The following is a 15,203-nucleotide window of genomic DNA, read 5'->3' as shown; positions in this document are numbered from 1 at the left end:
TGATGCTAGACTCAGTCTGACTTGGTTCCAGCCAAGGGTTTTGTTTGGGTCTGCTGCATACGTTTCTTCATCCAGACACTGGGGACTATTTAAGGAATTCCCCTTTCATGTCAGGGAATGTTATTATAAAAGATCAGATGAAACTTGTCAAGCATCTTAAAGCATCAACTCAGAACTGGCATTACTGTCACTTCTACCCAAATTTTATTGGCCCAAACAAGTCATGTAACCAGGCTCATTATTAATAGGTCAGGAAAGTATACTCTGTCTTAAAAAGAGTGAATATTTGCTGAGCTGTAATCCAGTCTCCTGGAGAAGGCAGTGGCAACCCACTTCAGTACTCTTGCCTGGAAAATCCTGTGGATGGAGGAGCCTTGTAGGCTGCAGTCCATGGGGTCACTAGGAGTCAGACACGACTGAGCGACTTCACTTTCACTCTTCACTTTCATGCATTGGAGAAGGAAATGGCAACCCACCCCAGTGTTGTTTCCTGGAGAATCCCAGGGGCAGGGGAGCCTGGTGGGCTGCCATCTATGGCGTCGCACAGAGTCGGACACGACTGAAGCGACTTAGCAGCAGCAGCAGCAGCAGCAGCCATCCAGTCTCCCTCAGACAAGTATACTGAGTCTCATTTCTCTACCTTTTCTTATTTCATCTGTGCAACGTTGGCTTTTTTCCACCTAGTCTATTTTATAGCATCTATTTTGCAGTCTCAAAATTACATCACAACTTCCTTCTATTTCCTTAATTTCAAATAAATTTACATTATATTTTTTTATTTTTAAACAGGTACTTCAGAAAATCCCTTAGAAAAAGAAAAAAAGCTTCTAATTCACCTTAGAGCTTCAGAGGGAGTCTTTTGTGACCATTTCAGTGGAATTCATATTGATCCAGGAACAATTGGTAAGAGTATAATGCCATTCTTATTAAAAATGAAATGTATATGTTTCTGATAGGGAAGTGTCATTCACAGAACACCTGCTAAATTCCAGGTACTCTTCCAGAGAATTTATATTTATCATTTCATTTAACAGCTCTCCTGTAAGGAGTATCCATTCTAGAGACATCAAAACTAAGACTCAGAAATGGTGAACAATATGCTGAAACCCACACAGTGTTACGCTGTCAGAACCTTAGATTTTTATCCAGACTGGTCAGACACCAACGGCTGGACAGTCTGTATTATTAGCTTTAAATACTGTGTGGTTATTCATAATATTTTTAAACTGATAGATCTATAGATTACTAAGAAACATTTACTGTTGACAGTTTCTTCATTTGATACTGCCACAGTACCAAGTCCTATTTTAAAATTCATCTGCAGAAGAACAAAGAAACTGGGACTGAGCTTGTATAAGCATGATGGAAGGGCCACACATAACGTAGTTTTAAGGCAAAAGTGTAAGAGGCATTTTATAGATTTCTGGTATTTTCTTATTTTCCCTGTATGGCAATTCCAATTTTATAAGATCTCAGTCACTCCGTAAAATGGAAACAATCATGTTAAGATAGTATGAAGTTTGATAACCTAGTTTCATAAAGTATAGCCATTGCCATATAATACTTTGATAGTGCTTTATTGCTTCCAAATGATTTTTCATGTGTGCTATTTATTTTATCTTTTTATGAACATAAGGTTAAGGAATATTTTACTTTTTTCCAAGTTGACAAGCTAGCTGGATCATAACAGGAATACAGACTTATTTTGCCTGTGGTAACCACTATGTTCCATGGAGTGCCATCAAATTCATGTCAATGTATGGCAAAAACTACTACAATAATGTAAAGTAATTAGCCCCCAACTAAAATAAATAAATTTATTAAAAAAAAAAAGATTTAAACTAGACTTGTATTAGAAGAATATGAGGGTGTGTGGCTTGATTCCCAATGTCCGCTGTATTGCCAAACAAGTGTTTTTTGAAAATTTCTCTGATGCTAAATTGAAAAAGGAATGAAATGTTTGTCACTGCATGAGTAAAATTTAAAATAATCTCTTCAGGTATTATAATCTCCTTGAAACAACTAAGAAATTGTGTCATTTTGCAGTAAACCTTTGGTGACTGGGAATGATCAGGAGATCTTCCTTCTGGTAAATTAAAGGAAATAAACTGGTTTTTGTTAAAATCGTTGCTGTTGGAAATTCTCCTAAATTACTCCATGTTCCTCTCATATCTAGCTTCCTTAGCTAATAGTGGAAAAGATTAATTTTTTGATAATGATGATATTATTTTATTGTTTTGAAAGACTGATTCCACAACATGTCCTGAAAGTGGGAATATTGTTTTCATTTCCACTAATCCTTATTTTATTTTATTATCTTCTGAATTTTTGATGAATTAGAGTATGGTAAAATTGTGGGTGTTGACACAAATAGTTGAATAGGTTCTAATTAATTGAGCTTTTTTAGTTCACATTGGATGAAAGCCCAAGGCATACTATTTATGCCTGACTAGTGTTTACTTCCTTTATTTATGCATTTTCTGCTAAAAATTGTGAAATCTTTGGATTTCAGTAAAAGGGGTACATTAATCCAAGGTTCTGAAGGCAATCAATCCATTTGGGTGCAGGAAGAAAATACTATAAACTTCTATTCAAACATGTATAAATATATTCATTTGTGTATATGGTTATTTATCTAATAACATAAATAGACATGTTAGAGGTGCACAATCATAATTTTGGTGATGCTTGATTTCATGCTCAAAACATATTTAGACGACTGAATTATGGAGAATTTTGCCTCATGTGATTTTAAATGGCAATAAAATGTGTAAGAGGAAAGACCTGAAGGGTTAAAACTGGACTTTGTCAAGCATGTCCCTGGTAAAACTTTAATTTATGAGTCTGAAATAAATTATATTTTGAAACAAAGGAATTAGAGATCTATCCTTTGATATTTGTAATGCAAAAAAAAAAAAATCTGAGGTCCAACCACTGAAAACAAAGCTAATAGCACCAAATCTCTTTCTTCAGGAAACAAAATTACCCTTGTCTTTGGAAAATCTACTGTATAAAACAAAATATCAAAACCAGTTAACTTCCAACAGAGTTGCAAATGGTTTAGAGACACTTAATGGTGGAAATCTAACTAGTTAGCTGTTAGAGTGGTCTATTTCCCAACTCTTGGATTGCTAGATGTGAGGTAGCATTCATTTCTCTATAGCTTTAAAGAGAAGAATGTTTCATACCCTTGTGAGATATAGTTGACCTGCTGAAAATAAAACACTTAAATGTTCTTTTTCTAATAAGGCGGACATCTTAATATATAGTTTCTGTATCATGTATCTTGCACAATAAGCTGTCTAGTGAATTTTACTTGTATGGTCTTAATTTTCTTGGAAGGAGTTTCCTATCAAACTGTTGCTCCTTTTATTTTCAGGGGTGTTCGGGAAAGTTCAGCTTCATAGTGCTTATCCTAAGAAATCCTGGACACGTCTTGGAGCTGACATTGCTTCAGGCAATGAGAGGTAAGGAATGAGAATAATTTAGGGAAGTATTTTTTGGTTTAACTTGCTTCGGCTGGAGGTTTTGTTACAATAGGAAGTTAAATTTTAGATTAAGAATCATAATTCAAGGTTAGATAAGTGGGAGATATTAAAGGCTACAGGGATTTAAAATATTCTCTGTAACATAATAGAAGAACAAAACAAGCAAAAGGCAGGGGAGGATATAATTTATTTAAGGAGTAAATTTTATTTATTTATTTTTATTGTTTATTTTTTAACTTTTTGTTTTGTATTGAGGTACAGCTGATTAACAGTGTTGCAATAGTTTTGGGTGAGTTTCTCAGCCATATATATACATGTATCCATTCTCCCCCAAACTCCTCTCCTGTCCAGGCTGCCACATAACATTTACAGAGTTCTATGTGCTGTACAGTAGGTCCTGGTTGATCCATTTTAAATATAGCAGTGGGTACACTATTCATCCCAAACTCCCTAACTATCCCTTCCCCCCTTCCTTGCCCCTGGCAAGCATAAGTTCGTTCTCTAAGTAAGGAGTAAATTTTAAATAATACATGTTTACTGCTGTCAGTAAATCTTTAAAAAAAAATATGAATTCTGTGAGATAATAGATAAAATATGAGGTGGGACTACAATATCTGAATTGAAATGATGAGACAGAAAAGTGAGATGAACTATATAAAGAATATTATAGAATTTAAATTGTAATAATGGAATTTAATAATGCCTTGATGGCAATAAAGAATGAAATCACCACTGCCTCAAAGTGAGTGTGTGTGTGCATGCTAATCGCTTCTGTTGTGTCCGGCTCTTTGTTTTTGTTTGTTTTTTTTTTTTTTTTATAAATTTATTTATTTTAGTTGGGGGCTAATTACTTTACAATATTGTAATAGTTTTTGCCATACATTGACAAGAATCAGCCATGGGTTTACATGTGTTCCCCTTCCCGAACCCCCCACCCACCTCCCTCCCCCTCTCATCCTTCTGGATCATCCCATTGCCCCGGCCCTGAGCCCTTGTCACATGCATCGAACATGGAATGGTGCTCTGTTTCACATATGACAATACACATGTCTCAATGCCATTCTCCCAGAACGTCCCACCCTCACCTTCTCCCTCAGAGTCCATAAAATTGTTCCATGCATCTGTGTCTCTTATTCTGTCTCGCATATAGGGTTATCGTGTCCGGCTCTTTGCGATGCTATGGACTCGTAGCTGGCCAGGCTCCTCTGTCCATGGGATTCTCCAGGCAATAATACTGGAGTAGGTTGCCAAGACCTTTTCCATGAAATGAGTAGGCAACGTGAAAAAGACACTGATGGAATCTACATGAGTGAAGAGATAAGATCAAGAGATAAAAATAATAAAAGAGAAGATATTAGAAATAGAGAACAGAAAATAAAAGCACATTTTGGTAATGGCTCTTTTTGATGAGTCCAGAATAATGACATCACAAAGAATAATTAAAACTTAACTAAAATACACAAGACTTGGAATTAGTTCCATTTCATTTGAACAACATTGAGAATCATGCCTGCTCCAAATCCTCACAGCACAAGAAAAAACAGTGAAAAAAGTAAAAGAAAAACAAAAGAAGACATAAAGCTTGATAACATTAGAATTCTCTACACCATTAAATGTCAGAAGATACTAGTGCAAAAATCTATACATGTGTAGGGAAAAATGATTATAAGCAAAGGTTTGGCTTATAAACATAGGCCCTACTAAAATGCTGTTCACATGTGAAAGCAAAATATACCTTCTACTTTGGAGGAACTGAAAAAAATTCAGAACTGTTCTAATAAAGAGGTTAAACTGAATCTAAAATTTAAGAATGCAAATAAAATTCAGAAATTGTAAAAGGGTTAATTAGAATAGGTACAGTAAGGAAAGTTTTACACTAGACAACATAATATAGAAATAAAGTAAATCTCTAAAAAAGAGGAAATTACCAGAAACAGAAATAGTAATGAAAGTATAGATATGGGTATAGATGCAGTAAGGAAAGTTTTATACCAGGTAGAGTAATATATTATGTTATATATGAAATATGTAAAGTAAATCTCTAAAAAAATGAAACGAAATTAACAGAAACAAAAATAATAATGAAGGTAATGAAGTTTGCTTACCTCTTTCAGTTTAAACCTTTAAATTAGATTAAAATTATAAAATTATAAAAAATTATAAATATGAAGAAATATGACTAACATAGTAAAGATAATTTAATTGGTATATATAAAATATATATCTGTATACCCTAATATAATTATAATTAAAAAGTTTAATAAATTTTAATAAATTATATACAACATAATCACAGTAAAATAAACAGAGATTAACACAAAATTTTAGCCAACAACCTTAATCTTTTGCAAGATGGAAGAAAAAAAATGATATACCTTCTCCTAAATAACTTTTGTATCAAAGAGATCAAACTTTTATCAATAGAATACTTGGAAAATAACAGTAATGAGAATAATTGAATAAGACATGGCCATACATGTCATCACATTAAATGCTTTTACTGTTGAATAAGAAAATATAAAAATAAATGAACCAGGTTGTTAGTATTAGAAACCAGAAACAAAGTAACCACAAGCCTAATGAAATCAATCCATACCTGATCAAGACAGAAATTGGTGATTTACAAAATAGGAAATTAGTAGACTTGATTTTTTTTAGAAGTACTGGTATAATCTTTAATAACTAAGCACACAAAACAAAATATAATTCAGAAATGGGGATTCAAATATAACAGATATTGAAGAGATTAAAATTGAAATCTAAAAATATGTATATCTATGGAGTATCATCCTGAAATTAAGAAAAAATAAATTATATATAGAAACATAAATGATCATAATTGGTTACAGAAGACTAAAAATTGAGAGAACCAATAACAGCAAGAATCATAAAGGTATCAAATATTTATTTCCAAGAATACATTTTGCTCAAATAAATTTGTGGCATGTTCTTCTACTCATTCATTCAGTCATCAAACACTTTTTGTGTTGTATAATCTATTCCATAGCATAGAAATAAATGTGAAGATTGCCAATTTGTTTTAGCATGCATGCATAAAATAATTTTTAAAATAGCTGCTAAAGATAACTCAAAAAGAAAAAACTAAGGCAACATCCAAGTTTTATCCTAAATAAAACAGCAACAAATGACATCCAGTAATTTATTGGAAAATGAATGATTTATTCAAGCAAAGCAGGATGGTTTGAAATTAATTAATTAACTTCATTTACCTAAATAAAAAATATAAAGACTAAGGATTTGTTCAGTTTGGTACAAAACAGAAACGCATTTGGTAAAACTCAGCTTACATTCTTGGAATAAATGATAAATTAAGACTATAATGATATGTTTCTTAATGGGGTGGTTTAGTCATTAGTTGAGAATCACTGCTTTAAGTAATAATACAAAATAAATAATTAAAAATCTCTCTCATACAAGCAACTTTCTTTTCTATGGAAAAACTGACATTAAAAATCACTGTATATTACAGCTATCATTAAAAACAGTTATCAAATTTTTAGCCAATATATTGAATCAAGAAAAATACTGTAACTAAAAAAATCAGCTGTAACTACCAAGAGGAATTCAAATTACCATTTTTTTTGCAGATTATATACACTTTTGTTCTAGAAAAGTAGAGAATCATCTGAAAAAACAACAGGAGCATTCAGTAAAAGCACAAATCAATAGCCTTTTAATATGTGAGCAATAAAAGTTTAAATTACAGTGTACAGTGTTATTTAAAATTTCAATTTAAAATATCTATAAATAAACGAGTGAAATTACAGGAGCCATAAAAGCAGATCTATAAAACACTAGTCAAAGGCATAAAGGAGATTAGAATAAATGGTGATGCATAACATAAATGGAAAAACTCAATGTTTTAAACATGTCAGTTTAATGCAAATTTAATCACAAACTAAATAAATGTATTTTTAATCTGACTCATTAAATCTATGTCTTTTGGTACAATAAATACTTGAAGATAGCCAAACATTATCAATTATTTAAATATATATATGTATATTGCTTCCCTGGTAGCACATCTGGTAAAAAATCATTTTGCAATGCAGGAGACCCTGCTTTGATTCTTGGGTCGGGAAGACCCGCTGGAGAAGGACTAGGCTACCCACTCTAGTATTCTTGGGCTTCCCTGGTGGCTCAGCTGGTAAAGAAGCATTGCAACAAGCAGTTGCAATGTGGTAGACCTTGGTTCAATCCCTGGGCTGGGAAGATCCCTTGGTGAAGGGAACAGCTACCCTTTCCAGTGTTCTGACCTGGAGAATTCCAAGGAGTGTATAGTTCATTGGGTCACAAAGAGTCAGACACGACTGAGCAACTTTCACTTTCATATATATATACACCTTTAATGTGAATAATTATTGTTATTGGCACCAGAACAGGAGAGACTACATACCAATAGACCCAGGTATGTATCATTATTTAGAATTGGAATAAATCAGCATTTCAATTTTAAGGGCTTCCCATTTAGTTGAAAATTTGTGCAGGAATAATTAGTCAATGCTTTGGAAAAATATAAAATTAAATTCTCACTTTATCCTTTACTGTAAATTATCAGTTCAGTTCAGTTCAATCACTCAGTCATGTCCAACTCTTTGTGACCCCAGGGACTGCAGCATGCCAGGCTTCCTTGTCCATCATCAAGTCCCAGAGCTTGCTCAAACTCATGTCCATCGAGGTGATGATGCCATTCAACCATCTCATCCTCTGTCGTCCCCTTCTCCTCCTGCCTTCAGTATTTCCCAGCATCAGGGTCTTTTCCAATAAGTCAGTTCTTCACATCAGGTGGCCAAAATATTGAAGCTTCAGCATCATTGTGGACAGATTTCCTTTAGGATTGACTGGTTTGATCTCCTTGCAGTCCAAGGGACACAGTTCAAAAACATCAGTTCTTTGGTGCTCAGCTTTCTTTATGGTCCAACTCTCACATCCATACATGACTACTGGAAAACCCATAGATTTGACTATACAGAATTTTGTTGGCAAAGGAATGTCTTTGCTTTTAAATATGCTGACTAGGTTTGTCATAGCTTTCCTTCCAAGGAGCAAGTGTACTGTAAATTATAGATGAATTTAAAATGGAGGGGGTTTCAGGATGGGGAACACATGTACACCCATGGAAGATTCATGTCAATGTATGGCAAAACCACTACAATACTGTAAAGTAATTAGCCTCCAATTAAATAAATTAAAAAAAATAAAATAAAATATAAAAAATAAATAAAATGACTAAATGTTATAGAGCAAAACCATAAAATTATCTGAAGAACATTTAAGTAAATATTATGTGATTTTAAACTAGGAAACACTTGTGGGATCATAACAAGAATTACAACAAACATAACAGCAAGAAATAATAGATTTGACAACATTAAAAAGATCAGTATTTCTGCATGTCAGTTGCAAAATAAAATGGCAGTTGACAAATGAGAAAATATTTGCAATATACAATAGTACGTACGGAGGGTTAATATTTTTGTATGTAAAGCACTCTTAAGAATAAAAAGAAAACAATATGAATACCAGAGATTAATTGCTAAACAATTGAATGAATTGCATGAATCACAAAAGAAGACATGCATCTGACTAACAAACATATGGAAAAATGTTCTGTGTAGAACTGAAATAAATATTAATCAAACAAAAATTAAATACCGTTTTAAAATTTCAAATTGGCAAAAGTGAAAAAGAATGAATTCCAGGTGACAAAGGGGAAGAGATATAAGCAGTGGGGATGGGGGAGAAATATTACATATTAGCCTACTTTTGTAACTAAAAATAATATTTATGTATGCACATATATAAATAAAGAAATGTCTGAAAGACATATAGCACAGCAAAGAAACTATTGATGAGTTGATAGATAGCTGCTGCTTTGGTGTGTTTTTCTCTAACTACAGAATATCTTAATAGAAAGTTGTTATTTTTGTAGTTATGTTAACATTGTTATATATTTCAACACAATTTTTGTGAATTCTTAACATATGTCAGACATTGAACGGTGGCCTGAATATAAAATTACCAGTGAAAATTGACATGATCTCTGCCCTCAGACATTAATCAAGCAAATAAAAAGTAATGTAAAATTGCATATGTGGTAAAGGCTATGAAGGAAGGTGGTATAGGATTCTGAAAACATGAGAACTTGAGGCAGTGATTGAGGTTAGTGAAGGCTTCCCCGAAGAGTGGTTTCAAAGGTGGGAACTGAAAGATGAGTGGGCATTCACTAAGCAAAGTGGGGGCAGGGTGTATTTGAAGAGTACTCTAGCCAGAGCAAACAGCACTTAACCATTTAATAAATAGCTGATGAGTATTTACTGTGTGCCAGGTGTGGCTGTAACCACTGCAGATTTAGAGGCAAATTTGAAGAAATGGCTGTCATCTGGGAGTCTACATCTTAATGGAGGGAGATAGACAATAAACAAGCAAATGGAAAAATATAAAGGACATAGTTACATAGTTGTAGATTATAAAATGTGCTAGTAAGGAAATAAACTGGGTGGTATGATCCAAGATAGCTGGGGGATATGAGGTGTATCCTTTTACATTGAGTGGACAGGGAGGATTTTTCTAGAGAAGGGAAATGACAGAAGCCAAGTCACATGGTACCTTGTTTATGTGTGAGAGGTCAAAGGGAAAGTTACAGAGAATTTTATACAGAGGAATTGATGGAATCTGATTTAGGTTTTGAAAACTGCTTGGACTTTCCTGGGGGCTCAGCGGCAAAGAATCTGCCTGCAATGCATGAGACACAGGGTTCTATCCCTGGGTCAGGAAGATCCCCTGGAGAAGGAAATGGCAATCCACTCCAGTATTCTTTCCAGGATAATCCCATGGACAGAGGAGCCTGGTGGGCTACAGTCCATAGGGTCGCAAAAGAGTCAGGCACTGCTTAGAGACTAAACAACAACTGGCTGGTATGAAGTTGATGTATCATGAAGACAAGAACAGAAGCTGCGGTATCTGGAGGTCAGCTGAGGTCAAAAACATGGTGGCTGGGACTAGGGAAAAGGCAGTGGAGATGGAGAGAAGAAATGATGCTGTCTGATTGCCAATGAATGTTGAGGTAGGGGGAGTCCTTCTGGTTTTTTGATTGATCAACCTGGTGGGTGGTGGAAGAATGCATTGAGATGGGGAGTCTGGGAGAGGAACAGACTTGTCAGGGTGGACAATGGCACAGATGTGCTAAGTTGGAGATACCAAGCAGAGATGTGAAGAAGGCAGTTTAATACAGAACATAGGGCTCAGCGAGACCATGATAGTGAGTCATCCTGTTGATGAAGTAGATAGTGTCACTGATCTAGAAGCATATCAACAGGGAGAGGAAAAAATTGGAGCCTGGACATGAGATTGAGGCCAGTCTAATTTTTTAGAAGTTGATAGAGGTGGAGTCAGTGCAGGCGATTGAGGCAAAGAGACCCAAGAGGTGAGTCTGTGCTGGGAAGAAGAATGGAGAAAATGAGGGACCTGAATGCCAGGATGGCTGATGAGGAGACAACAGACCAAGCCATGATGACAGACCTTCGAGGGTTAGTTATGAGTCAGGGCTGTATTCACTGATGTTATCAAGAATTTCGGTGTTTAGCCTCCTAATAGCATTGTGCAATGGTCATGGATGTAAATGAGAGTTGGACTATAAAGAAAGCTGAGAGCCAAAGAATTGATGCTTTTGAACTGTGGTGTTGGAGAAGACTCTTGAGAGTTCCTTGGACTGCAAGGAGATCCAACCAGTCCATCCTAAAAGAGATCAGTCCTGGGTGTTCATTGGAAGGACTGATGTTGAAGCTGAAACTCCAATACTTTGTCCACCTCATGTGAAGAGCTGACTCATCTGAAAAGACCCTGATGCTGGGAAAGATTGAGGGCAGGAGAAGGGGACGACAGAGGATGAGATGGCTGGATGGCATCACCGACTCAATGGACGTGGGTTTTGGTGGACTCTGGGAGTTGGTGATGGACAGGGAGGCCTGGCGTGCTGCAGTTCATGGGGTCGCAAAGAGTCGGACATGACTGAGTGACTGAACTGAATTGAGCATTGTGCAACTATTTTGGGCTTTGAAGGGGATTGTATGGGTGAGAGGTAGCACCAATACACACATTTTTATGTCTAAAAAAATCATTCTAGGTACAATACAGACAACAGGAGGGGCCAAAAACAGATCTAGGGACACTACTTAGGAGGTGCAAGTGAGAGACAGTGTAACTTGTAGTCAGGAGGTGGAGCAGCAATGGAGAGAAGTGTGTAGGTGTATAGACAGGAAACAAAATCTCTAAGATTCTGGGATTGTTGCCAAAAGAGTGTGGCATCCAGCTGCTTGCTGCTCAAAAGCCAATAAACAGGCCAGGCTGGTGGAAAGCAAAGTCTCCTTTACTTCAGATGCCGGCAACAGAGTGTGGGGAGGGTGGTGGACATCTGTCTAAAGGTTGACTCTTCCTCCCTTACAAGCAGAGGGTGAAAGCTTTTATAGACAGAGTGTGTATGTGGGGGGGGGGGCTGCATGCAGAAACATTACAGTCATCTCTAACAGTCATTTGCAAATTTGTCATCAGTGGTCTGACCAGCATCATCTTGGTTGATTTAAGTACAGTTCATTTGTTCAGTCGTGTACAACTCTTTGCATCCCCATGGACTGCAGCACACCAGGCTTCCCTGTTCATCACCAACTCCCAGAGCTTTCTCAAACTCATGTCCATTGAGTCAGTGATGCCATCCAACCGTCTCATCCTCTGTCATTCCCTTCTCCTTCTGCCTTCAATATTTCCCAGCATCAGGGTTTTTTCCAATGAGTCAGTTCTTCGCATTAGGTGGCCAAAGTGTTGGAGTTTCAGCTTCAGCATCAGTCCTTCCAATGAATATTCAGGGTTGATCTCCTTTAGGATGGACTGGTTGGATCTCCTTGCAGTCCAAGGGACTCTCAAGAGTCTTCTCCAACACCACAGTTCAAAAGCATCAATTCTTTGGTGCTCAGCTTTCTTTATAGTCCAACTCTCACATCCATGACATGAGTACTGGAAAAACCACAGCTTTGACTATATAGAACTTTGTTGGCAAAGTAATGTCTCTACTCTTTAATATGCTGTCTAGGTTTGTCATAGCTTTTCTTTCAAGGAACAAGCGTCTTTTAATTTCATGGCCTCCATCACCATCTGCAGTGATTTTGGACTCAAGAAAATAAAGTCTGTCACTGTTTCTGTTGTTTCCCCATATGTTTGCCATGGAGTGATGGGACCAGATGCCATGATCTTAGTTTTTTGAATGTTGAGTTTTAAGCCAACTTTTTCACTCTTCTCTTTCAGTTTCATCAAGAGGCTCTTTAGTTCTTCTTCGCTTTCTGCCATAAGGGTGGTGTCATCTGTGGGTCTGAAGTTATTGATATTTCTCCTGGCAATCTTGATTCCAGCTTGTGCTCCATCCAGCCCGGCATTTCGCATGATATACTCTGCATATAAGTTAAATAAGCAGGGTGACAATATACAGCCTTGACATACTCCTTTCCCAGTTTGGAATCAATCCGTTGTTCCATGTCCTGTTGGTTTTTTTAGTTACAGTTAAACTCAGTTCCATTTGTTCCCATTTCTTTGCGGCCAGTTCTAGGAATTGTGGCAACTCATGTCCTAGGTACAGTCTGATCATCATGTAGTTAACTTCTTCCACCTAGTGTTTTAGTATCTATAAGACAGTTCACAGGATATGGCTTAGAATATTATCTATAAGCCCTTGAGAAAGAGCTAAAGGTCCTTGACTATGATTAATGATTATATTATTTAGTCTCCTTTGATTGTTTTCCTTTGTTTCCGCATTTTTACTTCTCTGATCAATCTTATTCTTTGACTGGAGTTTTCCCAGACAGAAGACAGGCAGAGGATACGGTGGGAGGGAGTGGGCAAGGACCATAGTATCCTCTCCATCTCAGGATGAATTGGGAGTGAGGTGCTTTCTTGGTTCTGGTTTGTGTAAATGGATGGCAGCACCATTCACTAGTGGAGGACTAAATTTGTTGGAAAAGATGAGTTCAGATTTGGTCATGTTGAGTTTGAAGTGCTTTTCTGATGCCCAAAAGAATTTGTCAGGGAGGCATTTCTAACAGGAATCAATAAGAATCTTTAACTGTTATCAGGTTAGCAGGTTGGAATTTGGCAGGAGCCATATGAATGGATTTTTCTTATAAGAATGTGTTAAAAACATCATTCAGAATCAAGTTACAGGCTATTCTGAAAGAAACTCAATTTTATTAATTAGAACTATCGATAGTAATTAACTAGCTGCCACTTACTCAGTTCTTACCATCTAGGCTCACTCTGTGTCACACATCTACCAAGCATTGTGCATTCATTATCTAACTTAAATCTCAGAGTGCTACAAGTTAGATGTTACTGTCTGCACTTTACAGATATAAAAAGTGAGGCTGGAGAAGGTAAGTAAAATTTCCAAGGTCAGAAAGCTATCGTTTCTGAGGTTGGATTTTTACCATAGCTTGTCTGATTCCATTGTTTGTGTTCTACATACTACAAATATTAAAAACACAATTATATTAAAAACAAAGTTATTTAGTATCAGTCCTGAGGAGGAGTACTTTAATATGTTTATATATAATGATATATGGTTATCATAGTGCATTCATTTTATGGATTTCTTTTTTTAACCGTTTAAAAATATGTGAAATAATTTTAAGACTCACAAGGAGTTACAAAAATAGTAGAATTCCCATGTACCCTTGATTCAGCTTTCCTTGATGATATCTTACATAACCACAGACTATAAAATTCAACAAGTTGATTTTAGTACAGTATTAACTGAACTACATACCTCAATCAACCTGTTTCTTTAAACATTGATCTACAATCTTCCTTCTAATAAAAGCCAGTTTAATATGTCTTTCTAATATACTGTTATGGGTACAAATTTTACCTGGACTGTTACGAACTTCACCAAGATTTCTTTGACGTTTCATGGTTATGTTGACGTTTGTACTCTTTGACATTTCATGGTTATTTTATCAATCCTGTGATAAAGGTTTTGAATTTTATCTTGGTCACTGGAAGATTTTAAATGGTCAGGGTCCAATTTATGTTTGAATCTCATTTACCTTGTGTGGATAATTGACTGTTAGGAGGAGGAAGGTGGAAGCAGAGAGATTAACTGTTAAAACATTGCAGTAACATTGCAGTCTTTTAGGTGACAATGCTGATGGTTTAGAGTGGGATGGAATGAAGGAAGGAAGTGGTTAAATACATGTTGAAGAAGAGCCAGCATGATCTGCTGATGGCCTAGGCAAAAAGAAAGGGTTCAAAGATCACTGCAGCAATCTGACTTGAGCAACTGAGTGAAGAGTGGTATAATTTACCTAGAAGAGGACAACAGGGAGCAGTGTAGGCTTATGGGGAAACTTCCTCAAAGGCTCTTTTTTTATTTTTTTCAATTTCTTATCTTATTCAGTTTTTAAAGAAAGTGTGGAAAGCACTGGCCAATTTCTTTGTCCCGTTGTTTTTCTGTTTCTTAAGTAGTTTATTCACTTATTCTGTTACTTATAAGGAAATGACTGTGACCTGAAGAACAAATCATTTCTCATCTCAGCCTTTCCTGAGGACCTTGGCTTTTAATTTTAAGGTCATCCTTGATAGTATCTATTCTCTTATCTCACATATCCAATCAGTGATGGTATTGTATGGATATGTTTTTTTTCGTATTCCTTT

General features: G+C 35.8%; 1 protein-coding gene across 1 annotated transcript in view; it reads left to right on the top strand.

Moving 5' to 3' along the window:
- PKHD1 (PKHD1 ciliary IPT domain containing fibrocystin/polyductin) overlaps positions 1-15,203 on the top strand; it is a 456,545-nt gene that overhangs the window by 317,272 nt on the left and 124,070 nt on the right. The window contains exons 59-60 of the mRNA XM_081523421.1: positions 790-903; positions 3,380-3,467. Of these exons, the coding sequence (XP_081379547.1) occupies positions 790-903; positions 3,380-3,467 (202 nt within the window). The remainder of the gene's footprint in view (positions 1-789; positions 904-3,379; positions 3,468-15,203) is intronic.

This window comes from Giraffa tippelskirchi, chromosome 8 (genome assembly GCF_054371585.1).
Source record: "Giraffa tippelskirchi isolate mGirTip1 chromosome 8, T2T-mGirTip1v1.2.pri, whole genome shotgun sequence".
In the NCBI taxonomy this organism is placed as follows: Eukaryota; Metazoa; Chordata; class Mammalia; order Artiodactyla; family Giraffidae; genus Giraffa; species Giraffa tippelskirchi.
Note: the sequence above shows the minus strand (reverse complement) of the source record. Positions and strands in the feature narration are given on the sequence as shown.